The sequence below is a fragment of the Xenopus laevis genome, chromosome 2S (assembly GCF_017654675.1).
Source record: "Xenopus laevis strain J_2021 chromosome 2S, Xenopus_laevis_v10.1, whole genome shotgun sequence".
Classification (NCBI taxonomy): Eukaryota; Metazoa; Chordata; class Amphibia; order Anura; family Pipidae; genus Xenopus; species Xenopus laevis.
The window spans coordinates 143,501,270-143,529,135 of record NC_054374.1 but is presented as its reverse complement, the minus strand read 5'-3'; the positions used below and the strand labels follow the sequence as shown (position 1 = coordinate 143,529,135).

The following is a 27,866-nucleotide window of genomic DNA, read 5'->3' as shown; positions in this document are numbered from 1 at the left end:
CAGGCAGATATAAGTAGGGAAAACAGCAAGGGAACCCAGGAAACTCTCAGGGAACAGCAATATGTGTAACTTAACTTCAGTAACCGATAGATTTGGCAAGTGACATGTTATCAAACAAAGTTTTATATGCACCACAGATTGTGTAATATATATGCTTACTTGTGCTTGTAATAAGATATATATCGGTAAAACAAATCGTGCGTTTATAAAAAAGGGTGGTGCAATCCAATGGGTCATTCTTTTTCTCTTCTTTGATCAATCAGTATTCCATTTTGACCATGTACACAGGTAATTTGCATCAGTATTCTATCTGATGGAAGGTGCTCCCTCTGTTACTTTGGGTTTATCTGTTACAGAAGTAACCACTGGTGTTTTACAGTATATTTTTTTGCTTTCAAAAAATATGACTAAGGGGTTGGGGTCCGCAAAAACTGGCCTTCGGTGAATTAAAAATCGCCTGTACTGCGGCACTCCGCAAACTCCTTCCGAGCTTGAATAAAGAATCGCCTGCATAATGCACACGGCGCTTCGATTTCCAGAAGTTGCTCAGAGGCAATTCTTCAGAGCAGACTAAGAAATTCAGAAGCGCTGCAAGTTGCAGTAGTGTAGGCTATTCTTCATTTAAGCAGACGGAAGGCAGTTCGGGGAGATTGTCGCTCCGCAGAAGAGGCAATTAGTCACCAGGCGACTAAATCTCCCCGAATCTGCCCCAACTCTTAAAGTTCAAGACTCAAAGCAACTGGCTTTGGTTTTGTTCCCTACAATAGCTTTTATTTATCTTATACAAGGAATATGATACAGCCCCCTTTGAAGTTTAACAACAGCGTTTAAATGCTTGAGGAAAAAAATGTTCATACTTACATCCACTTCCAATGGTACCGTTAAAGCGCTGTAGTTTGGTTTCCATATGTCTAAACACTATGAGGGGGAAAAAAAAAACCAATTTGAATTAGAAATAAAGACATCACTTGATTGAAAATTTTCATAATTTTACTCTGTACTCACATTTCCAGTTTTGGATATTTTAAGGTCAATCTGAGGCTGCAGAGGTTTTCTTTCCTTTCTCCTATGTAGAAAGTCAAGCAGTTTCAGCTGAGGTGGGGTGGGGCAGTTTGACATTTCTTGCTGTCTATTTACAGATGGTCTGGAATACCTCTTCAAACACCTTGGGAGTTGACAAATGATTCAAATTAACATAACTAAAATGTAATTCTCCACTCCTCCACAAAGCTAACATTGTTGGGGAATAGAATCATAACACTGTGAAAGATTCTAAAAAATGGATTAATTCTCCCTAATTTAGAAAAATGGAATTCTAATACAAAATGCTAAGATTTACCGCAATATATCTATACTGAACTATGGCAGATATAGGGTGTCTGCCAGTAATAGACATTCAGTCTACAATACACTAGGGGATGCAGAGTTTGTATGGAACATGTCATAGCTTTGCAGTACAGATGTGGTTTCCGTTATCCGTTATGGAATGCTTGTCTACCATAGACTCCACTTTATCTAAATAATTTAAAATTTTAAAAATGATTTCTTTTTTTCTATGTAATAATAAAACAGTACCTTGTACTTGATCCAAACTAATATATAATTAATCCTTATTGGAAGCAAAACCAGCCTATTGGGTTTATTTAATGTTTACATGATTTTCTAGTAGACTTGAGGTTTGAAGATCCAAATTATTATCCGGAAAACCCCATGTCCAGAGCATTCTGGATAACAGGTCCCATACCTGTACTGTCCACCATCCATTTTTTCTTCCCCAAACAGATGCCCCCTACAGCATGAGATTTCCCACACCTTGGAGTCAGAGAATCAGCTTTGTGATGTAAAAAGTATTAATATATTATTATTTCTCCCCAGATATTCCTCCCACCCAGAAATAACTGGTGTTCAGTTGGGCACAGACGGCAGTATTTAGGTCTGGCACTGCCCAAGGAACTGGACCTCAGCCTGCCTCTTCTCCTGGCAATTAGTGCAGATGGCATGATCAGAGAGGCAGGTTTTCACCCCACATCTGCTTCTGTTTCCAAATGTAGCAGCAAGTATTAGTTGGTGGATATGGGGATTTTTTTTTATCAATTCTTACCCTTTAGGAACCCCCTAAAGCTGATGCCCAAGAAACAGGTCCATGGGTTGAGGGCATATTGGATAAAATACAGATTTGGACCAAGCAGCCTGAACTATCTTGATAGACCTGAGCACGAGACATTGACTACAGCCCAATACTTGTGTCATTGTTTTAGGTCCCAACAGCTGAATGATGAGAGTAAAGGTGGCCATAGACCTACAGATATCATCGTATGAAAAAATTTCCGTACGATATTCGGTGTGTTTATGACGGGAGACGGGCCGACAAATATCGGCAGAAGACTTGGATATCGGTCGCTCATTAATCGGCCCAAGCAGAACATTTTGATTGGGCTCCTTTGAAGGCACTCAAACATAGTTCACTATTTAGTGCTGAATCGTCACATACAGGTAGAATTCTATTGTTTCTCCCTGTATATCTGACAATTCAGCTCTACACGTGCGTACTGAAACAAACGATCTTTCTTGGAAAGATCTTTTCCAGGAAAGATCGTAATTGTTACTTCTATGGCCAATTTAGGCTGTGTCAGACAGCAGCTGGTCTTTCAGTGGCTACAAGGATGTTTGTTGTTTCACTGTGGATTCCATTTTTGCACATCCATCCTTTGTTATGAGTCTATGTTTGCTTGGACTGCAGTGTCCATAATAAAACTATGTGTGTGTCTCATTAACATCGTAACATTAATAAGGATGAATTTACAGTAATAATTATACCATGACCTGAATGAATGAAAATCTTCATAGTCTTACAGTAATAAAGTAGATTAAAATGAAAAAAAAGAAGAAAAAGAAAAACTAAATTAAATACTAATGGGGCCAGTTTGCCTTTAAGTTAATATTTTAGTAAAATTAGATATTTTAAGAATTAATTTTTTTTTTTTTATTATTTAGAAACAAAATAATGTTCAAAATGAACTGCCCTTTACGTTACAGCATATTTTGGGCACAGAGATATAACAGATGTTTGCATCGAGGCTTGCTTTTCGTCAGAATAGATTTTTCCTTGGCTCAGATATTTGACTCCAGGTGATACTAAATAATTAAAGGAAAAGTTCAGTGAAGTAAAAGTAGATTTATGGAATACAATATATTTTTGTGCAATGCTTCACCACTGGAGGGAACCAAGAACATTATATACAGGCTATGCTCTTACTTGCTTTCTCAACTTTTTTTTTCCCCCCCAGTTTCTTTCAACACATCACAACATCTAACACAATGTAAAAGATGGGAGAGGGTTCAGGTGCTGACCTTTTTGGGACACATTCCTGCTGCTTCAAAGGAGCAGACATCAAAAAAACAGGAAACAAAAGTGTTTCTCAGTTGTGCGGCCATGAATAATGCAATGCAAGTTTACCCTCAGGAGTGTAAAGTCTTAGCTCGATTAAATATACATGCCTCTGTTTTTATTTTTTCAAGACTTGACTTCAATCTGAGCATTGGCCCTCTTTCTTGTTCAGCTTTAACGTGCCATGCACCATAGATCTGCTTCAGTATGAATGATATGACATATTTCCCTTCAGATGAATGTTTATAAGGTATAGCATTAACCATCTGAGTTTTGACTGTAGGGAAATAAGCAACAGGCAAGCACAAACTAGCCTAATGGTCCTTAATTGGCATACTATGATAGCGGTTGGCACCTGAGGGCTTGCTGAAAGCATTCTCTAGAAGGAATACCTTACAAATTTGGCCATCGTAAGGTGATAGGCCAGATCTGAGCCTTATGCTCTGCTTAAAGCTATTATTAAAAGGTTCCCACACTTTTTGAGGCAGTCCTCTAATCCTGCGCTTATGATGCAAACAAGTTGCACTTTTGCACCCTGCTCTGAATGTAGCATCCAAAGCAAAGGTGTTTCAATGCTTCTTCCATGAATACAAGGCTGCCTGTGGTCAACAAAACTGTATTTTTAAGGGGTTCCCCTGTCCCAGCCCCTAATATGTGTCAGACATGCAAGTTATGCTGGCCATAGACACAAAGATAAAGTCGCATGAATCAAAGGTTCGTAAGCTTTTCACACTGTGTATGGATAGTCCCTACATTTTTCGAACCATGGCGAACGGTCGTTTAGCTGATCGGACAGGTTAAAAGATTTCTGTCAGCTAACGATAAGATCTCTGCATGTATTGCATCTGACGAGTAATGGGTGATTGTCACTTTTCTTTGTTGGATATAACATTTGTACGATTGCAGTCATTTAAAGGCCAAAACATCATCTTATTTGTTTTTTTTTACTATTTTATTTAATCTGAATGGTTAGTGGTAGGTCGGTATATGACAACGAATGATTGCTTGTTGTAGACGAGAATAAAATCTGTACATCTATGGCCAGCTTTAGGAAGCACTGGCAGGGACCCCCTGTGCCAGATTTTTCATCTGTACAAAGCTGCAGACGATAACATGCCCAAGACACAGTGCTCATTAACACAGCACTTAAGGGGTGAGATTTTCCCCCCTTTAGTGCTCTGCACTAAATGACCTTTTCTTTCTCATCTATAATGTATAAAATGTGTTCAAAAGTGTTGCAAAGCCCATCTTATTACAGCACAGGAATGCAAAGCATCCTTTGTAGGAGACTTCTCATTGGACAGCCATTCTGCATAGGTAATTGGCCCCTGAGGCATGTGCAGAACTGCAGGTGGTAACACAGAATCTTTTAAAGCATTTTTCTCCTCAGAAAATAGAAATATTTAATTTTTGTAGTTTCAATCCACTGTAGAATTAATTGAATTTAATGCTGGACTACAAATAAATGTGATTGGAATACAGGAAAAAAAACAGGTGGTTTAACCTGAAATATAAGGCAAAAGAAAAGAATAAACAAGATGAAAGAATGTGCGAGATGAGTCAGAAGGTAGGGCTTGGATCCTCATCCCTCCCTGTATGAAGTGGCAGTAGCATTCTTGGGTGAAGGATGTTATCATAAGCACATTACTTAACCTTTGACAGGCAGACCAGACACTTTTAACAAGAAATATCAGTTAAGGTATCAGTTTTAGATACCCCAACCCGCCCACAAAATAGCAAACCACAAAAATTATTCTGCAGAAACTCTGGCTGAAGTAATGCGCACCAACATCAAACACTAATACTGTGTGTTAATGCCGGAAAGATAATTAAATTCCCATTATATTTTATAAATGACTCTGACACAACATATAAGTACGTGCTTGCTTGATGCACTTACCAAGAAGATTGTGGGACAAAGTTGTCAGGCATTTTTTTTTAAATTGCATAAGGAAAATGAACATACAGATAAATCTGAATGACACATTATAATCCTTTCCCTACAGGTTTAGAAATGTAGACTCTGCTCTGCTTGAAATTAGAAGCCATGGATTTTACATTCTGTTGTTAATCAAAGAGGCACTAGCTGCCAAGTACCCTACTGCCAGCACCTCAGAGGCTACATGAACAAAATCTTTTTGATCTATGCCGTGCCATGTATTATCTGGCAACAAGCAAGGGTGGAAAGATCGAAGTTGTCTGGAAGAGAAGTGGTGCCCAATACACAGTAAAAAAGTGCTTTATGTATGTAACATTAGGCTACTGCCACACCAGGCTGTTTCAGATAAACACAGGCTGAGAATTAACCCATACACTAGCATCAGCCTAAATCACTATGCATTTCGGTGCAGAAATCTAGAAATCTGCTCCTACAGAGGTGCAGTCACAGGGTTAGGTTGAAGCAAGCATTTGGGTTGATTTAGACCTTCAAATGACTTGCAAAGATATAGAACATACAATTATCAATATTTACAAAAGAGAATAATATTGTCCCCACCTCTTCATTGGACATGTGTTCATCTTCTGCTTGTTGAACAACAGGCGGTTTGCAGTACAGGTAACAGATACAGAGGGATCAAGGCATAAAGGCTCTGCTGTTGCCAAAATTAACTGGCTCTCTAGCAAAAGCTTGTCCTCCTAGATACAGAAAAAACAATATTTATCAATTTGATGAACCCAAAAATGGAAATAGTAAAGTTGATTATTCACTACAGTCTTAAAAGAGACCTTTTATGTAAAAAATAAAACATACCAGTGCGTTATACTCATTTTGATGTATTTTGCTTAAAAAACGTAGTGTTTCAGAGTGATTTATTGAATATTTCTGCAAAAACCCTTATAATCCCTCACTTCTCTTCCACTTCCTGCTCCCTGAATTCCCAGGCTGTGCAGGGGAGACAGCGGCACTCAGCTCACTATACTGTAGGACAGGAACCAATCAGCAGCTAGCAGGACCTGATAGGGAACTGAAGCCTGTCTGTGCTTGTGTGACTGCAGGACTGTGATTGGCTGTCCCTCGCTTACTGTGCTTTTGGCAGGGACTGTTTGGACACGTCCACCCCTCATTCGAAACACGGACAGGGACCAGTGAACATCTATAGGGAGCTCTAATAAAGGGGCTATTTCTAAAGATAATATAAATTTTTTTAGGACCATGCAAAAGCAACATTATATATTACTCATAATTGCCTACAAAATTAGGGTTTTTTCATTTATCCCATATGTCTCCTTTAAGAAAAAGGGCCCTGCTCCTGTGTGCAACTCTAGGTCATAACAATCCAACACAGAAATGACTCTTTAGTATTTTCTTTAGAATTCATAAATGGAAAGGATTGGCCAGTTCGGACTCAACATGCAGAATAGAAAAACAATAAATAGAATATTTACCTGTGTCCATTTATGGTTGTCATTGGTGATGGCATGTATGTCTGAAATCAAAGTCTGGGGGTGGGGTGGAAAATAAATCACTTAAAGATGTACACAGCTAAATAAAACAGTTTGAAACTGATTTCACTCCTAAAGAAGGCACATATCAGATGCAATGATCTTAAAGGCTTAGTAGTTAGGCTAAATATCACAAGCAATTTCATTTTATGAATTTTCTACACATAACATCTAAAAGAACACATTTCCAGTTGGCGCAGACAGTGGGGCTCGTTTAGTTACATTGGGCAACAACCCATGGCAACCATCATATTTTCGCTTTCATGGTTTCACCTTCACTTGGCTGAAAAAAGAAAGTGAAGAAGAGACTTGTTGCTATGGGTTACTGTCAAGGGGCAAATTTGGTCCCAATAAAAATAACGCATGCAGGCAATGTTCTTCCATCACGAATGCTGCAGGAAAGATCCTGTATCAGACCAAAGTACATATAGAACTTCTGTTTCTGCATTATTATTTTAAAGCACAATAATGTATATTTTAGTGCAAATAAAAGAAAAAAAATCAAACCGTGTAGTTAAAGGCACGCAATCTCCCAAACAGGCGAATTAAAAACTGAAGTAGTTTATTAAAGGGATTTTGTCATGATTTTTATGGTGTAGTTTTCATTTCTAAATTACACTGTTTACACTGCAAATAATTCACTCTACCATATAAAATTGAATTCCTGTAGGCAGCCATATCAGGCCATTTTGCCTGGTCATGTGCTTTCAGAAAGAGCCAGTGCTGCACTATGGAACAGCTTTCTGACAGGATATTGTTTCTCCTACTCAATGTAACTGAAGGAGTCGCAGTGAGACATGGATTTCCAGAAAAAAATCAACACACTGCTTTGTATTTACATAACCTCAAAGGGGTTGTTCACCTTTAAATTAACTTTTAGTATTATTTAGAGTATGATATTCTGGCACAATCTGCAATTGTTTTTTATTTTAATGCAAAGTGAAGCCTTCTGAAATCAGAAGGTATTTACTTGTCTTATGCCATACACATAGCACTGCCTAATTGAGTTGTAATTCTCCCATAAGGCATCATGAGTGGCAACATACAAATCGCTCATTTTATTTTTATATGTTTTGAGGTTTTTGAGTTGTTTAGCTTTTTATTCATCAGCTCTCCAGTTTGCAATTTCAATATGCACTGCTAAGAGACAGGAATATGAATAGGAGAGGATCTGAATATAAAGATGAGTAATAAAAAGTAGAAATTACAATATTTTTGTAGCCTAATGGAGCATTTGCCTTTAAATTAGGTCAGTGACCCCTATATGAAATTTGGAAAGAGTCAGAAGAAGAAGGCTAACCATACCATAGCTTTCTTATTCGAATTGCTCTAGCTAGCGATTGGTTGCTGAACCAGGAAAAGTAGTTACTCAGTAGCGTCACTTGAGGGGGACGGGCCCTGGTGTGTGACGCGCAGCCGGGCCCCGCCCCCCTCCGTTCGGCCGCATTTGGCTGTATTTGTCAGTGGGGCGTGAGCTGCCGGGGGGGCCTTGAGGGGGTGCGGGCCCTGGCCCGCTTGCACCCCCTGCTCCCCCAGTAGTTTCGCCACTGTAGTTACTTCATGTTACTACATAAATTCTCAATATTTTAATAGGAGATCATAACAGTTAAATTGTACCTGCATTGTTGGTCGTAAGAGAATATGCCTGCTTTGGTATGTCGGAGATTTTAAGTTGCCAGACTGCCTGTAGTCACGAATTTCAGTAATGACACACCCACAATGGAAAATATTAACCTGTGTAAAGCAAACGTAATAAATAAATACGGAGAGCACCTTTATTGTCCTAAAATGCCCAACTCATTTAGCAGTTTTGTAGTTCAGCAACAGCCAGAGCACTGATGGGTGCCTATTTTTTAATATTACCCCAGCATAGAAGAGCATTTAAACTGGACAAATGTTTACACTGAGACATCGACCAATTACAGCCAGGTATCACATCAGCCCAATGTGCATTAGGCAATGCCCGAAAAGTTTAGTCACCCACTAATACAAAGGAATTATAAGGTATACAATAGAAATGATTCTTTTACAGAATTCAATGGCATACCTGAGATTTTTCCAGCAAATCTACTAAAATTGGTGGCAATTCTTCAGCATCCAGATATTCCAAGAGTTCTCCTTCTTCGTAGGGAAGATGGATTGTTTCAGAATCTGGAAAAAAAAAATCCCCAAAGCATTATGAAATGCATACTCCATGATTCCAACGGTAGAGCAAAGGGGGCACCCTCCCCTTCCCCCACAAATAACAGAGAGTAGATACACAATATATGTATAACAATTGTTAGATATTTTCAGTATGTGCATCAGGGCTGTATCACTTGCCTCTCAGGAATTGGACTGCAGACGTACAGAGTTGTACATGTGTATCTGGTATCTGCTATGTAACTTGTGCTTGAATGCCTACCCAGAAGCTTGTTTATATAAATTATAGTAGTGTTTCGAAAGGAAATACACCAGTTCTACCAGTGCAGGGAAATAGCACATTATATTTTAATTATATTTTAATTACTTTAAAAAACACTTTAATTTGTTGGTGTCACTGTTCATTTAAAGACAGTGTTTCTCAGTTTTACAGGTTAATTTATCACAGACATGGATTTAAAATTGTATCATATACAAGCACACATGGAACCAACCTGATCCATTTTTTCCTCGAAGCATAAGAGAGTACCCTTCATTTCCAGGATACAGATTGACCACAAGGCAAGAGAGAGTCTCCTGCATTACTAGCTTCTCCAGCAAGTTCACATTTCGTCTCAGCTTCTGGCCAAGGGATGTAAAAGAACAGACCATTAAACATTAGTTTAGCAGGGAGGAAAAAATATCATTGTGACTTTCTCTTTAAAGGAGAAGGAATGTAATGGGGTTAGGCAACCCCAAGTGATTATATTTACTTACCTGCCACCTCAGGGCCAGTGCTACTATCAGCACTAGTCCGGGGTTCTGCCAGCGAACACCATGAATCAATTGGCTTCTTCATTTCTTCTCTTTTCAAATATCCCAGGGCAGACGCATGCACAGTAGAAAGAAATAGCTGGCTTTTTCATTAAAGTTTAGCTTTTCGCTCTGCTGCACATGTGCAGCCATAAGAAGACAGAAGAAGCCGGAAGAGGATTGCTCCGTGGTGCTCGCTAGAAGAACCCCAGCCCAGTGCAGTTTTTACCTGATAGGAACACCGGCCTAGGGTGTCAGGTAAGTAAATACAATCACTTGGGGTGCCTAACTTTCGGCACCCCCAAGTGTAACAACAATTTCCTTCTCCTTTAAGGAAGAAATTATGCATAAAATACCCATAAATCTACAGTGCATAATTGCCATTCATTATTCTGCACAAGACACCTTTTTGGCACAGATAATCTATCTTAGAACGTGAAATTACAATGACCTGTGTTATCACAGTATCACAAGAAAATATGCTTTGGCTTTACAGTGATATTAAAGATCAACATGAGCAAGTATTTTCCAATATCAAATACAAAATTCTAAGTGTAGACTGCCTGTGGGTGTGACAAACATCTTTTAGAAAGGGTTTTGTCACAAGAATATTTACTATTAAAGGTACTGTAACCGCATAATCTCTTTGTTTAATTGTTTTTAAGTAATTGATAAGAAAGTTCTAGATATTAGGAAGCTCAATTATTCAAAACAATCATCATTGTACTATGCTGACAGCAGGTCTTACTCTAATAGTGGGAAAGAATAGCTGCTGGGACTGTGGCTGTGGGACCTGTAGTGTTGGCAATAACCTCTCCGAAGGCGTCTGGAGCACAGTAAGTCTAATGGAAAAGAAAGCACCTATAGTAGCAGTGGGATAATAGACTCTGGGAAGGGAGTGTGACTATAGGATAGCAGGTATAGTAGTGAGAGATGGTGTCTATAGTAACAGTTGGATAATAGTCTCTGGGAAGGGACTGTAGCTGTGGGATAGCAGGTATAGTAGGGAGAGATGGTGTCTATAGTAACAGTGGAGATAATAGTCTCTGGGAAGGGAGTGTGACTGTGGGATAGCAGGTATAGTAGGGAGAGATGGTGCCTATAGTAGCAGTGGGATAATAGTCTCTGGGAAGGGAGTGTGACTGTGGGATATCAGGTATAGTAGGGAGAGATGGTGCCTATATCCTTTAATAACATCCAAACTCCGTGGATGTCCTTCTGTGGTGCTCTATCTGGGAACTTTGCTGCTCAACAGTTCCATATACATAACAATACTCCAAAGGTAGTCAGGTGGCACTCACACAGCAAAATGTGCTTATAATTTGTGGTTTATTCAGATCTCTGCAAGAGATGGTGCCTATAGTAGCAGTAGGATAATAGCCTCTGGGAAGGGACTGTGGCTGTCGGATAGCAGGTATAGTAGGGAAAGATGGTGCCTATAGTAACAGTGGGATAATAGTCTCTGGGAAGGGACTGTGACTGTGGGATAGCAGGTATAGTAGGGAGAGATGGTGCCTATAGTAACAGTGGGATAATAGTCTCTGGGAAGGGAGAGTGACTGTGGGATAGCAGGTATAGTAGGGAGAGATGGTGTCTATAGTAACAGTGGGATAATAGTCTCTGGGAAGGGAGTGTGACTGTGGGATAGCAGGTATAGTAGGGAGAGATGGTGCCTATAGTAGCAGTGGGATAATAGTCTCTGGGAAGGGAGTGTGAATGTGGGATAGCAGGGAGAGGTGGTGCCTATAATAGCAGTGGGATAATAGTCTCTGGGAAGGGAGTGTGACTGTGGGATAGCAGGTATAGTAGGGAGAGATGGTGTCTTTAGTAGCAGTGGGATAATAGTCTCTGGGAAGGGACTGTGGTTGTGGGATAGCAGGTATAGTAGGGTGAGATGGTGCCTATAGTAGCAGTGGGATAATAGCCTCTGGGTTAGAAAGTTAAGGTAAATACAATGACAATTTACATCAGGAGTTTGGAACTGCAGTCCTTCAGCTGCAGTTGCATGTGGCAGTTTCTGTACATGAGACTGCTGCAATTTGGCCAGCAATTACTTGGTTTCAGCAGTCATTATAAACGGATAATGAGTGCTAATTTTTAATCAGCTTACGAAGACCAACCTATGTACATTACAGTAATAGTGATTTTCCTAGTTATTTCTGTTACTTTGTTCATCATTAGTACTCCTTTTAATTTAACATACAAGCTATTTTTGTTGCAAAAGTAAAAAGACAATTTATCTGCAGATGAATTGCTGGTCTCACCACTTAATATCCCAATGGGAAGCCATTCTAATATTTTTGGCCAGAACTATTCGCTATAAAACAAAAAGTGTCCGTAATGCTTAAATACAACAACAATAATAAGTAGTAATAATAATAATAATAAGCCTTATAAAACAAACAAACAGTTAAAACGGAGCTGATTATTGACTGGAAATATAGTAACTGAATTAGCATATGACCCAAGTCCCAGTGATCTGTTGGTACTAATAATAAAAGTTGAAAAATGGAGAGAAATATTGAGGACGCCTCTGGTTTTATAAAGCCATGAGATCATACAGCTTCTAGAAATACTGCTAAATGCTTCCATATGAATCCCCCAGCAATACATGCAAGTTAAAGGTGCACATCTATAATAAATAAATAGAGGAAAGACGCTGCAGTAATAATTTCCAGTTATGGAGCATGCAGACCTACAATTTTGTGGTTAGCTAAGACATTCTAGAGACATGAAATCATATTTGATGGCAGGCTTGTGTTATATAGCAATCTCAGCACCGCAACTTTTCCATATCTATGCAGTGGGGAGAGACGACAAGGATTATGTAATCTATTACTGAACGCTACAGCAGATTGTTTTATCCAGAAATAAAATATTCTGATTCTATGGGCACAAAAGCTTCATTTCATCAGATACTATGAGGTCTACTTTTCCACAGACAGATTATGTTTTACTATTTCCCCCGCCCCATAAAACAGGTGCATGAGTTGAGTTTGACAGATTGGCTTACCTTTATTTCTGGCTCTTTTTCACATTCTTCAATGTACAAGTCATATAACTTATGAAACACGGATTTCCTATGAACAGAAAGGACATATATCGGATGGGAAGTTAAAGGGGTTGTTCACCTTCCAACACTTTTTTTAGTTCAGTTGTTTTCAGATTGTTCCCCAGAAATAAAGACTTTTTCCAATCACTTTCCATTTTTTACCGTTTTTCCCAAATCTAATTTTGATGTTCTTGTCTCTGGTGTTTGAGTCTGGCAGCTCAGTAATTCAGGTGCAGACTCTGAACTGTTACAATTTTGCTACATATGGGGGCCGATTCACCAAGGGTCGAATAACGAGGGTTAATTAACCCTCGATATTCAACTGGGAATTAAAATCGAAGTCGAAGGATTTTAGCGCAAATAGTTCGATCGAACGATCGAAGGATTATTACTTCGATCGAACGATAAAATCCTTCAAATTGAACGATTCGAAGGATTTTAATCCAACGATCAAAGGAATATCCTTTGATCAAAAAAAATTAGGAAAGCCTATGGGGACCTTCCCCATAGGCTAACATTGAGTTTGGTATCTTTTAGATGGCGAACTAGGGGGTCAAAGTTTTTTCTTAAAGAGGCAGTACTTCGACTATCGAATGGTCGAATAGTCGAACGATTTTTAGTTCGGATCCTTAGATTTGAAGTCGTAGGTCAAAGTAGCCCATTCGATGGTCGAAGTAGCCCAAAAAACACTTCGAAATTCGAAGTTTTTTTACTTCGAATCCTTCACTCGAAGTTAGTTAATCGGCCCCTTAGTTGCTACATTTCTCAGCAGCATCTCTGGAGTATTATAGCAACTATTGTATCAATTCTAACAGCTGCCTGTAATGAAACTCAGGGATTCAGCTCAGCAGGGACAAAGATAAGAAATGTATCAATTTAGAACAGTTACAGGGTCGGCGACCCCCCTCCTAGAGCTGTTTTAGAAGGTGAAAAATGATACTTTACGCTTTAATATTAGAAAAATGATTATACATAGAAAACAAAGTAATTGGGAAAAGTCTTTAATTTTGGTGAGCTATCTGAAACCAATTGAACTGAAAAAAGTGTTGGAAGGTGAACAACCACTTTAAGCAGATTGTAGCATAACTATAAGTTTTGCATGAGGTAAGGAGACAAAAAAAGTTGTCCATGATGGATGTCTTTTTTTTATCAACCTCATGTATGTAAGCCTATATGGTGTGAAAATATGTTAAAAATGTTTGAATCACAAAATAAATCGAAGCACTTTTTAGCAGGGCCCTCCTCAGCGCTGATTCAGAGGAAAACGCCGCCTGAGGCGGCTCCTGCAATGCCCGCCCCCCCCTCACGGTTTACCCATTGGGAGGGGAGGCAGGAACTCTAATGGGGAGAGCGCAATTGTGCTCTCTCGCATCAGTAAAGCGAATTTCCGGTTTAAAAACCAAAAATTCGGCTCTTAAAGGTACCAGGAGCGGCTTTTTGCCGCCCCTGGAAACCTCTCCAGCGTGCCGTCTGAGGCAAGTTTCTCAACTCGACTCATTGGTGGTGCCCCCGTGGCCCTCCTCACCTTTTGTATTGGTTATTGGTTGCTTTGTATGTAGTTCTGAATCTTCCGTTGATAAATCCATTTATTTTACAGCGCTGCAGAATATATTGGCTATTTACAAATACATGTTAACAAAAATAGTAATAAGAAATCTCTCCCTGTATTAAAATAAGGTTTTAAAAAAATCAGCTGTTTAACTCCTTACAAGACTTACAGTAAGTTATTATATTTAATATTCCCCAAGGCAGCATTAGATTGCAGGTCAACCTTAGCAGACTTTGGATATAGTACTTCTCCAGCAACTTGCTAGCTATGCATCCATTTCAACATTTCCTACAAAGTGCCATTAATTCAAATACAAACAAAGTTACCTTCCTCCAGATGAATGTTTCCGTTTTGGAGGCCTCTGTCTTGCACTCTCAATGACATACTGGAACAGAAGGAAACAATTGTGTATTTGATTCGTGTTCTTTTAAAGCTGCCAGTTGAAACAATGACTTTAAAATACAGTTTCTGTGGCTTTTCATTAACATTTTGCGTGTTGATGTATTCAGATCATCTTCATCCCACCCAGTGACCCCCTTGAGTTCATGCTTCTCAAAATCATCTAATTCAGTTGGAGAGGCATGACCTCCTGGAAGTTATCCGTGACTGGTTTAGTAATGGAAGCAATAATTAATGCCCAAGAGCACATTTGGAGAAAAGTAGAAAGTAGGTTACAGTATGAATAATGTGTGTGTGTGTGTGTGGGGCGGGGGGGGGGGGATGAACAGATAAAGTTTAGCCGTCACAAAAGGCTTAGAACATGCAGGTTATCAAACGCAACGGCTGGTAAATATCTTTAAAGGGATAACGTCATGGGAAAAAATGCTTTTTTCCAAAACACATCAGTTAATAGTGCTGCTCCAGCAGAATTCTGCACTGAAATCCATTTCTCAAAAGAGCAAACACATTTTTTTATATCTAATTTTGAAATCTGACATAGGGCTAGACATATTGTCAGTTTCCCAGCTGCCCCCAGCTACACCATAAAAATCACGACAGAATCCCTTTAATGATGCTGCTTGTTATGAAATGCTGGCATATGTGTCCTAAATGCATAACACAAACAGTTAGAGGGGAAAAAATTAAAAAGCTGTACAGATCTGGAGGTCTTCTTTAATGGAAAAGTCTTGTTTACTAGAAATATCTAAAATATAGCAGTGATATTTACCACCCTATCCTATTTAAACCAACAATTCTTCTATTTGATTGATTTGCTGGGGCTTGAACTTATGCTTTCCAGAAAAGCTTTACACTGCCCATCATGAAAAGCAGAGGGATTTCAAGTCCTATAATCCATCGTTTTATCTTGGAGCAAGGTGAGGGAGGGGTTGACCGACTAGCAGCCTATAGGAGTGGGGATATGATTCGTACTAGGCAGTCTGTCATGATTTTCTGTCTATATGAGGAATCATGTATGTTTAAAAAATAAATATATAAATATTTTTCGTACTTCTGATTGTGTTTATGCACCGCTTTTTAATTTAAGCCCAATTGAATGAGCTCATGTCAAAAGGGAGGTATTTAAAGCTTTATAGAAGCCCAATTAACCGTTACAGTAACCTAAGATTGGCGGTCTTCCAGTTTTGCATGAATGTTTTTCGCTTGTTCTTCTACTTAAAGACCCTAAAAGACTTTCATGCTGGAATTTCATAAATAACATTAAAGAAAATCTTACCTCAGTGCGATCCAGTGCCAATTCCAAAATCTGTTGCTGTAAGAAAAACCAGACATGAAGGGTGAGACTATTTAGTAGCTATGGACACAAATGAAATGAAACACAAAAGTGACTGTGGGATAGAATACTACATGTCCAGTACATTGCTTTTCTCACCATTTTGTCAACAGATGGTCCCTCTTAGACAGAGGGGTATGTTACAGTAGATGGGGGATCATCTTGGTGTAATGATGTTCAAAGCACTGCAAATTAAAAAAAAAAAAAAGGAAATTGAAAAACATCCACTTGTAAGGAATTCCCCGAGTTATATTTGCTTATCCAAGATCCTGGGGCCTGTTAGCCGACAACTGTGCTGGACCAGGGTACAAAAAAAGGGGACAGATTTATTAAGGCAGAAGTGAAAAATTTGAATTTTCAAGAAAATTTTTGGACAAAACTCTCAAATTCAATTTTGATTCGAGTTTTCATTTGAATTCAAATCGAGATTTATCATACTCTGGCCCTTTAAAACTCGATTTCGACTATTTGCCGCCTAAAACCTGCCAAATTACTGTATAAGTCAATGGATCAATTTGGTGATGTTTGTAGTCTTCCTGATATTCGAGTTTTTTCTGAAGAAAAAAAATAGAAATCAAGATTTTTTAAATTGGAATCAAGTTTTTGTAATTCGAAAGGAATTAAATTCGAGTTTCGGGGTCATTTAAATTAGTTTGAGTTTTGAAAATAAAGTTTATTAATAAATTTCAAGTAGTCCAATTTTGAATTTATGGGAGTTTACGGGAGTTTTTTAAAAAAAAAAAAACTCACATGAATTCGAAATTCGACCCTTGATAAATGTGCCTCTAGGAGTGCCATGTCACCACCTTCCTCTCTCTCTAAGGATCCCACACGGCAATGTGCACTGCGCACACATAGCACCCAATGAAGATGAAGAAAAAAAAACATTGTCTGCCACACCTCTAGGGCATAGAGGCGGAGCAGACAATTACTTTCACTTTCCATTCAGCACTTACTAGATGTCACTGCTCTCCTCATATTCCCCCCATTCTCTTTACCATTTAATTGTATAGCCAGGGCATGAGATTATGAGATAATGCAAGGCTTGTCTTAATAACAGTGTCCACAAAATGACTGACGCCTGCTGCTTTAGTGTAATAAAAGTTAATTTTGCTTGACTAATGTGATAAAATAGGATTTTGAATAATTTTTTTGGGTGATGGGTCCCCTTTAAAGCTGCCGATATCGGCCCTTTAGACTGATTCGGAAGCTTATCTGCCCGTGTGTGGGGGTTCCCGACGGGTCCTCCCTATCGATATCAGGCAAAAAATGGGCCGGATATCAATCAGTCAAGTTTGATTTTTTTCCACGTTCCTGGACCGCATCGGCTAGTTGATGCGGTCCTGCGACCCGTCTGTGCCCATTCATAGCATTGTGATCCGATCGTTCGGCCCAAGGGCCAAACGTTCACCTGATATCGCCCAGACGTTAGTGGGCATATCAGGTTAAGATCCATTAGTTTGGTGACTCTAATAGGTTTGGCGGATCTAAAAGTGTATGGCTACCTTTAGAGTAACAGATTTTAATAACGAAGCAAAAGAAATTCCAACGTATCGATTACATCAAAGTGAGTAGTGTTTTTTTCCTGAGGAAGATCAAGTTGGAATTTCTTTTGCTTAGTTATTAAAATCTGTTACTTAGGGGGCAGATCGAAATTCGAAGTAATTTTTTGGATACTTCGAGTTCAATTCAAAGTAAAATCGTTCGAATATTCGACCATTCGATAAAAAGTACTGTCTCTTTAAAAAAACTTCGATTTCAATACTTTGACCAAATTAAACCTGCTGAAGTGCTATGTTAGCCTATGGGGACCTTCTACAGCATTTTTCTAAGTTTTTGTAAGTCGAAGTAAAATCATGCGATCGATCACAGGATACCCAAGTTCACTGAAATAAACTTCGAATTCGATATTCGAAGTTGAAGTATTTCAATTCGATGGTCGATTTTCAAAGTATTTTTAACTTCGAAATTCGACCCTTGAGATATATATATATATATATATACAGTGGTGTGAAAAACTATTTGCCCCCTTCCTGATTTCTTATTCTTTTGCATGTTTGTCACACAAAATGTTTCTGATCATCAAACACATTTAACTATTAGTTAAAGATAACACAAGTAAACACAAAATGCAGTTTTTAAATGAGGGTTTTTATTATTTAGGGAGAAACCTGTGTGAAAAAGTAATTGCCCCCTGAACCTAATAACTGGTTGGGCCACCCTTAGCAGCAATAACTGCAATCAAGCGTTTGCTATAACTTGCAACGAGTCTTTTACAGCGCTCTGGAGGAATTTTGGCCCACTCATCTTTGCAGAATTGTTGTAATTCAGCTTTATTTGAGGGTTTTCTAGCATGAACCGCCTTTTTAAGGTCATGCCACAACATCTCAATAGGATTCAGGTCAGGACTTTGACTAGGCCACTCCAAAGTCTTCATTTTGTTTTTCTTCAGCCATTCAGAGGTGGATTTGCTGGTGTGTTTTGGGTCATTGTCCTGCTGCAGCACCCAAGATCGCTTCAGCTTGAGTTGACGAACAGATGGCCGGACATTCTCCTTCAGGATTTTTTGGTAGACAGTAGAATTCATGGTTCCATCTATCACAGCAAGTCTTCCAGGTCCTGAAGCAGCAAAACAACCCCAGACCATCACACTACCACCACCATATTTTACTGTTGGTATGATGTTCTTTTTCTGAAATGCTGTGTTACTTTTACGCCAGATGTAATGGGACGCGCACCTTCCAAAAAGTTCAACTTTTGTCTCGTCAGTCCACAAGGTATTTTCCCAAAAGTCTTGGCAATCATTGAGATGTTTTTTAGCAAAATTGAGACGAGCCTTAATGTTCTTTTTGCTTAAAAGTGGTTTGCGCATTGGAAATCTGCCATGCAGACCGTTTTTGCCCAGTCTCTTTCTTATGGTGGAGTCGTGAACACTGACCTTAATAGTGAGGCCTGCAGTTCTTTAGATGTTGTCCTGGGGTCTTTTGTGGCCTCTAGGATGAGTTGTCTCTGCGTTCTTGGGGTAATTTTGGTCGGCCGGCCACTCCTGGGAAGGTTATAACCTTTGAAATTGAACTCAGGTGTGATAAACCACAGTTAAGTTATTTTTTAACAAGGGGGCAATCACTTTTTCACACAGGCCCATGTAGATTTGGAGTTTTTTTTCTCCCTTAACGTAAACCTTCATTTAAAAATTGCATTTTGTGTTCAATTATGTTATCTTTGACTAATAGTTAACGGTTTTTGATGAGCAGAAACATTTAAGTGTGACAAACATGCAAAAGAATAAGAAATCAGGAAGGGGCAAATAGTTTTTCACACCACTGTATATATACACACACACAAGCAACATCTATCTCGTAATTAATATCCTTATAGATGGTGCTTAATGGCGTAATCTGTCACGCCTCATTGAAACTTGTTTATTATAATAAATATTGTACCCCGTATTGTAAAATATGAGCATATTTGAAGTCACCTTGTTATTTCAAGGCCTTGTGCTTTTATATGATTAAAAAAACCAAAAATGTCCCTTTTAAACAATAACCAAAAGAATTCATTTCATTACAGTTAGCCATCAATGTTTTTGAAAATCTGAAAAATATCTGCAAATATAGATCAGAACATCACAATTAACCAATAGTAGTAAAGCGTGAGCACAACTGGTGCAGTCCAAGTACCTCTGTGCTGTAGATAATGGATCATATTCAAGCTATGTTCAAATACATGGCCAGATTTGCATAGCGGGTGCCCCTAAGCCTTATGTTGTTTGTCGCCCCTGTCCCCTACCTCTTTATTCATGCACATATGGTAATTTTAATTAGGTCTGGAGTACTGGGGATTGGCACACAGGACATTTTAAAAAAATATTTTATTTCCTGCACATACCCAGTGTTTCTGAACCAATGTGGATGTGGTTGGACAGCATGCCACCCCCCCTTAAATCCGGCCACCCTAGGCCAGGGCCTTGGTGGCCTTTCCATAAATCAAGGCCTGTTCAAATACAATTCTTTCCCCACAGAACAGAACGATCATTTGTGCCAATGGTTATGGAATGTTTGATCCATGATGTGAAATGAAATGACTTCACTGTAGGAAACACCAGACCTGCACTGACAACACTTGGCCAATTTCAGTACTGACCACACTGTACCCCTGGCACCAACCAACTTATACTTATTCACCGGATCCAAGAGAAAGTTATATATTCAGTTACAAAGTATTCTGGCTCTCTCTCCGGAGCCAGCAAAAGCAATTGTTGCCTTTTACAGGAAGCAAATTACCAAACTGGCACAGGAATTATAATATAAATACGTGGAGAGAAATTTTGTATTTTAAAAATCAAATTTACATGCAGAGCAAGTTAATCCAAAACTCCCAAACAGCTTGTATTATTAAAATAGGACTCAAAGCCTAAATACTGATGTCATGCAGAGTCCTTGGCAGCAGTCAATCCAAATCCCATTTTTAATTTTTTTTTACTGAAAAAAAGAAACCTATGCACGATATACTTGCCTTTTCTCCCAGAAATAATCAGGCTGAAACATAAATTTTAAGCACAATTCTTCTATATCTTAATGAGTAAAACGCACTAGTACGTCCTTATTTTTTTTTACACAAATTTTTTTACACAAATGTCAAATCAAATTGTTTATAGGAAGGGAAAATTAGATAATCATTGGTAAACAATCTATTTATCTTGTGCCTTTTGCAAAAGTAAACAAAGTAACTGTTAATCTTTGTGTCATGACTCCTTCCTGGCAGTTCCTTCTGATATTCCCGCATATTTCTCATTAAATTTATAGGACTTTTATAACATTTACATCAGAAGTTTCGGGACTAGTTTGTTTTTTAAACTACTGCATCAGAAATGCTTTCCAGGCTTTAATTTTCTGCTTACCCATTCAACTAGTTTTATGGTTTGTGGTTTGGCTTTTCTTATGTAATGTTAGGTCTTCGTAATCAGACATTTGGTATCAGAGGGGAAAAACTTGAAAAGCAGCAGATCTTCCAAACTTCTCTTCATGCCTGCAGCCCATCAACTCGAATACTTTAGTTTACTGACATTATTGTTCTATAGCACTATTATTTGCAGAGCTTTCCGTTAAAGGAGAAGGAAACCAAGTCGGCGCAAAAACCCTCCCCTCCTCCCGTATGTTGCCCACCCTCCCTCCTCCCCCCTAGCCTACCTGTCCCGCTGGGAAAATGCCCCTAACTTGTTACTTACCCTTCTGCGCAGGTCCAGTCCACGGAGTTCACAGGCACCATCTTCTTCCACCAGCGTTTTGGCGCATGCGCAGTAGGAGCATCTCGCCGGTACGGATCTACTGCGCATGCGCCAAAAGTCACAAAGTTTTCAGATTTCACTTTGTGACTTTTGGCGCATGCGCAGTAGATCGAAACGGCGAAATGCTCCTACTGCGCATGCGCCGGTCAAAGCAGGAAGAAGATCGCGTGGAAGAAGATGGCGTCGGTGAACTCCGTAGACTGGACCTGCGCAGAAGGGTAAGTAACAAGTTAGGGGCATTTGTCCAGCGGGACAGGTAGGCCAGGGGGGAGGGTGGGCAACACACGGGAGGGGGGGAAGGTTTTTGCGCCGACTAGGTTTCCTTCTCCTTTAAAGATGCACCGAATCCAGGATACGGATCGGGATTGGGGCGGGATTCTGCCTTCCTCTGGATCAACCAGCAGTTACGCAGGTTAAAAAAAGTGAAAAGGTTGAACTTGATGGACATGTGTCTTTTTTTCAACCTAACTTACTATGTTACTATGTTCAGCAGGATTCAGCCGAATCCTTCTACCCGGCCGAACCAAATCCTGGGAGGGAAATCGCTGGACTTTTTGTCATAAAACAAGGAAGTAAAAAAAAAAGTTTCCCCCTTACTACTCCTAATTTGCATATGCAAATTAGGATTCGGATTGGTATTCGGCCAAAGGATTCGGGGTTTGGCCAAATCCAAAATAGTGGATTCGGTACACCCCTTCTTTCCATATACATTTCAGGGATAGCAATAGGCTCCCTGAAACCAAAAAAACTTGACAAAAAAAAGTCAAGTGAGCCCAGTGATTTATTCTCTAAGCCCCTCTTTCTCCAGTTTATACAGGTATAGGATCAGTTTGGTCTTGTTCTCACAATGCTGCAACACAGCGATTAACAAAACTGCCTTTAAGGCTTCCACCCTTGCAGGTTTTAAGATAACAACTACATGGTATATTGTGGCATAAGAAGACTCACATACAAATCTAAAAAAAAACCTCTGTATTCAAATGATGAATCATGTATCATTTATTTCAGGACCTACCCAGTGGAGCTTATAATCTAAGGTCCCTATCAAATTCATGCACAGTATAATCCATTTTATTAGGCTATTATTTACCTGCCTGTATGTTTTTAGAGTGTGGTAGCAAACTGGAAGAAAAACCACACATGTATGCTAAGAATATACAAAACCCAAAACAGCTTTCCGAAGTCACCCTAAGTTTCCTTGTGAGGCAACTTTGGCCGATTTAGGAAAATGAATCGTTCCAAGTGCCATCACGCCGGCGATTTATATATTCTCTACAGGACTACAGAATGAAAACCTCTCCCATATAAAATATATTTTGTAGATGTTCAGTCACAAAATGTTTCACTTTATGGTGTTGCTGTTCCATATAAAATGAAACAATTGTCCAAATCTATCTCACTTTAAAGGGGTGGTTCAACTTTGAATAAACTTTTAGTATTTTATGTATGGCTAATTCTAAGAATTTTTGAATGATTTGCCTTCTTCTTCTTCTTCTGACACTTCAGCTTTCAAATGGGGGTCACTGACCCCATCTAAAACAAATACTCTGTAAGGGCTACAAATGTATTGTTATTGCTACATTTTATTACTCATCGTTCTATTCAGGCCTCACCTGTTCATGTGCCCGTTTTTATTCAAATCAAGGCATGGTTTCTAGGTTAATTTGGACCCTAGCAACCAGATTGCTGAAATTGCAAAGTGGAGAGCTGCTGATAAATAACTAAAAAAAACACAAATAATAACAAATGAAAAACAATTGCAAATTGTCTCCAAATATCACACTCTTCATCATACTAAACGTTAATTCAAAGTTGAACAACTTAGCCTTTCCTTTTAAACTTGCCCAAATCGCAAAGATCTTCGTAACGAAACACCTGATTCCCCCCAACAACCTCATTGCCATAAAGAATACTCCTGAGTCTGGCAGCAGCTGGACAATGGAATGATAGAATAGTCATCAGCACAGACACAAGTACTATATCCCAAAACAGCAATGGCAGATTGTGAAAACAATAAGTTGAAGAACAGACACTCTAAAAAATGCAATTTTCAATGACTTTTTTTTTCTCCAAATTCCTGACCTTTTTACATGCGGCATTTGGAAGAAAATATTTATTGTAAATACCGTCTGAAAACAGACGGTATTTACTTGCTTCGTGCCATATACATAGCACTGCCTTAATACCCAAAATGGAGCTTAACTCAAACATAAAGCAATATTTAAAAGAAAAATCATCTTATCTCAATTCACACTACATATGAGAAAGCAAAGTAGATGGTGCCAACGCTAAGAAACTTCAGGACACAAGCAAGCAAAAAGGCCAGAAATTTAAAACACTCTTTTTTAAACCTCCCAACATTTGAAAAATGAAAAGAGGGACAAAAACGTTTTTGGCAACACCCATTTTATGGCCATACCCAATAATTACCATGTCCGTTTTACACAATTTGGCAGGTTATGAAATTTTTATTGCAATGTTTTTATGTGTTATAACAGTGTTGCTAATGAAAGTGAATTGTCCTTTAAGATGCTAGTCTCGGTTCTCCCAAAAGACCTGCTTACCTAAAATTGTATCTTTGCTTATCTTAAATTGTTACAAACATATCTAAGTGAAGCTGCTGACTGTTCTGGGCTATCTGATAAAAAGCCTCGTTTTAATTAAGCTTCAGAAACTTTGTATCTTTTTCTGGCATTAGAGATCAGGAGATCAAAGAGAGACATTTCAAAAAGAATCCAGGGACTACTGGCTGCGCTGTCAAAATCGGGACTGTCCCGCAGAAAACAGGACAGTTGGGAGCTATGAAACAATGTTATGTGCATCCCTATGGCATTTCTCGCAGCTTAAATGAAAAGTGATGTAATGTCAACCCACTATGTTTAAACTTTGCAATAGGCCTCCAATTTGTTTATTTTGCATTTTCAGTGTTAGAGCCTCCAGTGCCCCTGGCCACATCAGGCCACCTTAGCATTGATGTTGAAAAATTAAAGTGGTCAGTGGACATGCTGAATTTTCTCTGTAAACTGAACCAACTGGAAACCAATACACGACAGCACACAAAATTATAAATTAAGTATAATCTTTGGACTATGGACTATGGCCCAACAGGGGGTACTTTATTTATTATAATACTCAAGTTTTAGTGAGAAAAATTACATCAGTAAGTTCCATTTGACATCACTCACTGATGACATCACTAAGAGCGTTTATAAGGAAATAATTTACAGGATATTAAAGGGGTGGTTCACCTCTAAGTAGGGATGCACGGAATCCAGGATTTGGCCTTTTTCCGCAGGATTCAGATTCAGCCGAATCCTTGTGCCTGGCCAAACCAAATCCGAATTTGTATATGTAAATTAGGGGCGGGTAGGGAAATCACGTGACTTTTCTTCACGAAAGAAGAATTTTTTACACTTTTTCCTTTCCTGCCCCTAATTTGAATATACAAATTAGGATTTGGCCGAATATTTCACCAAGGATTCGGCCGAATCCCAAATAGTGGATTTTGGTGCATCCCTTCTTTTAAGTTAACTTTAAGTATGTTATAGAATGGCCAATTCTAAGCAACGTTTCAACTGGTCTTCATTGTTGATTTTTTTTTTTATAGTTTTTGAATTGTGTGCCTTCTTCTTCTGACTCTTCCCAGCTTTCAAATAGGGGTCACTGACCCCCATCTAAAAAAACAAATGCTTTGCAAAGCTGCAGATTTATTGTTATTGCTACTTTTGATTGCTCATCTTTATATTCAGACCCTCTCCTGATCAAATTCCAGTCTTTTGTTCAAATCAATGCATGGTTGCTAGGGTAATTTGGACCCTAACAACCAGATTGCACAAATTGCAAACTGTAGAGCTGCTGAATAAAATGTTAAATAACTAAAACACAAATAATAAAAAATGAAAACCAAGTTTTAGAATCTTAGAAAACCAAATAGTCTTAGAATATTACTCTCTACATTATGCTAAAAGTTAATTTAAAGGTGAACACCCCCTTTAATGGCTCTTGTGTATTATATAGTGAATAAAGTACCCCCTCTTGTAAAATATAAGGATATAAGTTACTGAGGAGTTTCATGACCATATAAAAATGGAACTCCGAGGTAACTTCTAATATCCTCATATTTTGCAACTGGGGGTACTTAATTTATTATAATACACAAGTTTCAGTGAGTCATGTGACAGAAATGACATCAGAACTTGCCGTTTATAACTGATGACATCAGAACTCACCGTTTATAACTGATGACATCAGAACTCACCGTTTATAACCGAGGACATCAGAACTCTCAGTTTATAAGGATATAATTTACAGGATATTCATGGCTTTTGTGTATTATAATCACTTACCTGATACCCCAGGCTGGTGCCCCCGTGGGAATGAGGGTTGAAATGGGAAGATGGGACCATCGTATATTGGCAAATAAAAGGAGAAGCATGGGCAAAATCCCCAGGGACAAGTCTTTCCAGTCTATCCCACATTCCCAGGGGTTATTATTTACAGAAGCTGCCCCATGTGGGGGTTGGGACTGCACTTTTCTCCCAAGTGACTGTCACTGTGCTGGCTGTAGAGACATCAGTGTCTGTGGATCCCATTTCATGATTTGCAAGATGCAATACCAGACACATCACAGTTTCTTTACCTGTAGCTGCCATTGCACTATTGACATTATGCCCAAAAATCTTGACATCTTCAACTAAAACTCCCTTCATTCCCCTGGGGCATGCTGGGAATTGTAGTTATAGCACAGCTCTAAAGCCACACTTGTTTAGCACAGCAAAGAAAGCATCATCGTGCGTGTTTCCTTACTAGAATCCTATCCAATAGCAATGGTTACAATACAGCCGGACAAGAGCCATTACAGAAACCCGCAAAAGGGTCACGTGACTGAATAAAATACACAATGTAACCCAGTGAGACTCTAGAGCCTGTTGGACGGGCTCGGTCCCTTTAATTGCGGTCTCCCATTTACATTTGCAGCTCGGACTCTACCTGCCCATTGCGAACAGCCCGAATTTCGGAAGCCCGGACGCGTAAAGGCCCGCTGAGCCGATTTCGTGATCCGTGAGGCCCCGTTCCACCGGCCGTGGGCGCGACAAAAGCCGAGACTACATTTCCCAACAGGCTGTGCGCCACTTCAAAACCTGGCGATCTTTATTGACATTGTGGTTAACAGGGTATCGCTGTTTTTGTTCTCTCATTGTGGCTCGAGTCGAGAGGGATGTGATAAATAAGTGGGGCGATATTTTAGAACTGGAAGTCAAAAGTCTCCAGCCTCAACTTCTAACAATGATAAGATAATGCCTGATGGGTAATAAACCCAAAAATGCAATTGATTTAAGGGTAGAGTTGTCTCCTTTTCTGGAAAAAAATAATGGCCTTCCTATATTCTTGCTGTTTTTTGGCATCAAGCATCATTCTTACCGGCCAGGTGGCAACCCTATTTAAGGGTTAGTTCACACAAGGAGATTCGGGAGATTTTGTCACGTGGCGACTAATCGCCTCTTTTTCTGGGCGACAATCTCCCCGAACTGCCTCTGCGTGTCTTTCCATCCACTATAATGAAAAGTCGCCTGCGCTAAAGCACACGCGGCTCTGCGTTTTCAGAAGTTGCCTCACAAGGAAACTTCAGGCGACCAGAAAATGCAGTGTCGTGTGTGCTTTAGCGCAGACGACTTTTCATTATAGCGGATGGGAAGACACGCAGAGGCGATTAGTCGCCAGGCGACAAAATCTCCCCGAATCTCCTCGTGTGAACTAACCATAAGGGCAGAGACACAGATGGAGATTTAGTCGGCCGGCGACAAATCGCCTCTTCTTCTGGTGACTAATCCCAACCTGCCTTCCCGCTGGCTAGAATGTAAGTCGCCGGCGGGATGGCACTTGCAGCGCTTCGTTTTTCGAAGTCGTCTGAAGTTGCCTCACGAGGAGCTGGCGGAAAGGCAGTTCTGGAAATTAGTCGCCCTGAAGAAGAAGAGATTTGTCACCGGCGACTAAATCTCCTCGAATCTCCATGTGTGTCTCTGCCCTAAATTTCATATGGGTGGTTATTTGGAGACTTCTACCTTTTACTTTCTATTTTTTTCTGAAATTTGACGTTTACCCTTTGGCTCAGCAGCTTTCTAATAAAAGGGCTGTATTTCAGTCAGTGGTGTCCTAGGCACCAGACCTATTTTAAGGTGGCCATACATGGACCAATAAAAGCTGGCGACAAAGTTTATTGGCTAGTGTATGGGGGTCTCCCGAAAATTATGCAGGCTTAAAATTCCCATCCGATTGAGGACCACATTGGTTTGTTGATTTGGACCTTGATCCCACTGCCTACATTCCTAGCCTTCCTAGGCTTGATAAAGGGCCCGGAGGGGTCCAAACGTTGCCTTGTTTGTGAAATGCTTATGGGCTAAATAAATCATCTATTTTCACGCAGCAACTATTTTTGGTGTGCTTCTGGATTTTGTCTATACTGACTTTTGTCCCAGTGCA

General features: G+C 39.4%; 1 protein-coding gene across 8 annotated transcripts in view; it reads right to left on the bottom strand.

The window, feature by feature from the left end:
• supt20h.S (SPT20 homolog, SAGA complex component S homeolog) overlaps positions 1-26,532 on the bottom strand; it is a 59,973-nt gene extending 33,441 nt beyond the window's left edge. For 4 of the 8 annotated variants that reach the window (XM_018248481.2, XM_041583236.1, XM_018248485.2 and 1 more), the window contains exons 1-12: positions 26,376-26,532; positions 16,199-16,284; positions 16,043-16,078; positions 14,694-14,752; positions 12,780-12,846; positions 9,469-9,595; positions 8,880-8,983; positions 8,450-8,566; positions 6,776-6,829; positions 5,886-6,025; positions 1,006-1,165; positions 862-918 (exon numbers count right to left, since the gene is read on the bottom strand). In XM_018248481.2, coding sequence (XP_018103970.1) covers positions 862-918; positions 1,006-1,165; positions 5,886-6,025; positions 6,776-6,829; positions 8,450-8,566; positions 8,880-8,983; positions 9,469-9,595; positions 12,780-12,846; positions 14,694-14,752; positions 16,043-16,078; positions 16,199-16,201 — 924 coding nt within the window. In that variant the 5' untranslated portion in view covers positions 16,202-16,284; positions 26,376-26,532. 8 annotated transcript variants of the gene reach the window in all.
• Between the last annotated feature and the right edge of the window lie 1,334 nt (positions 26,533-27,866).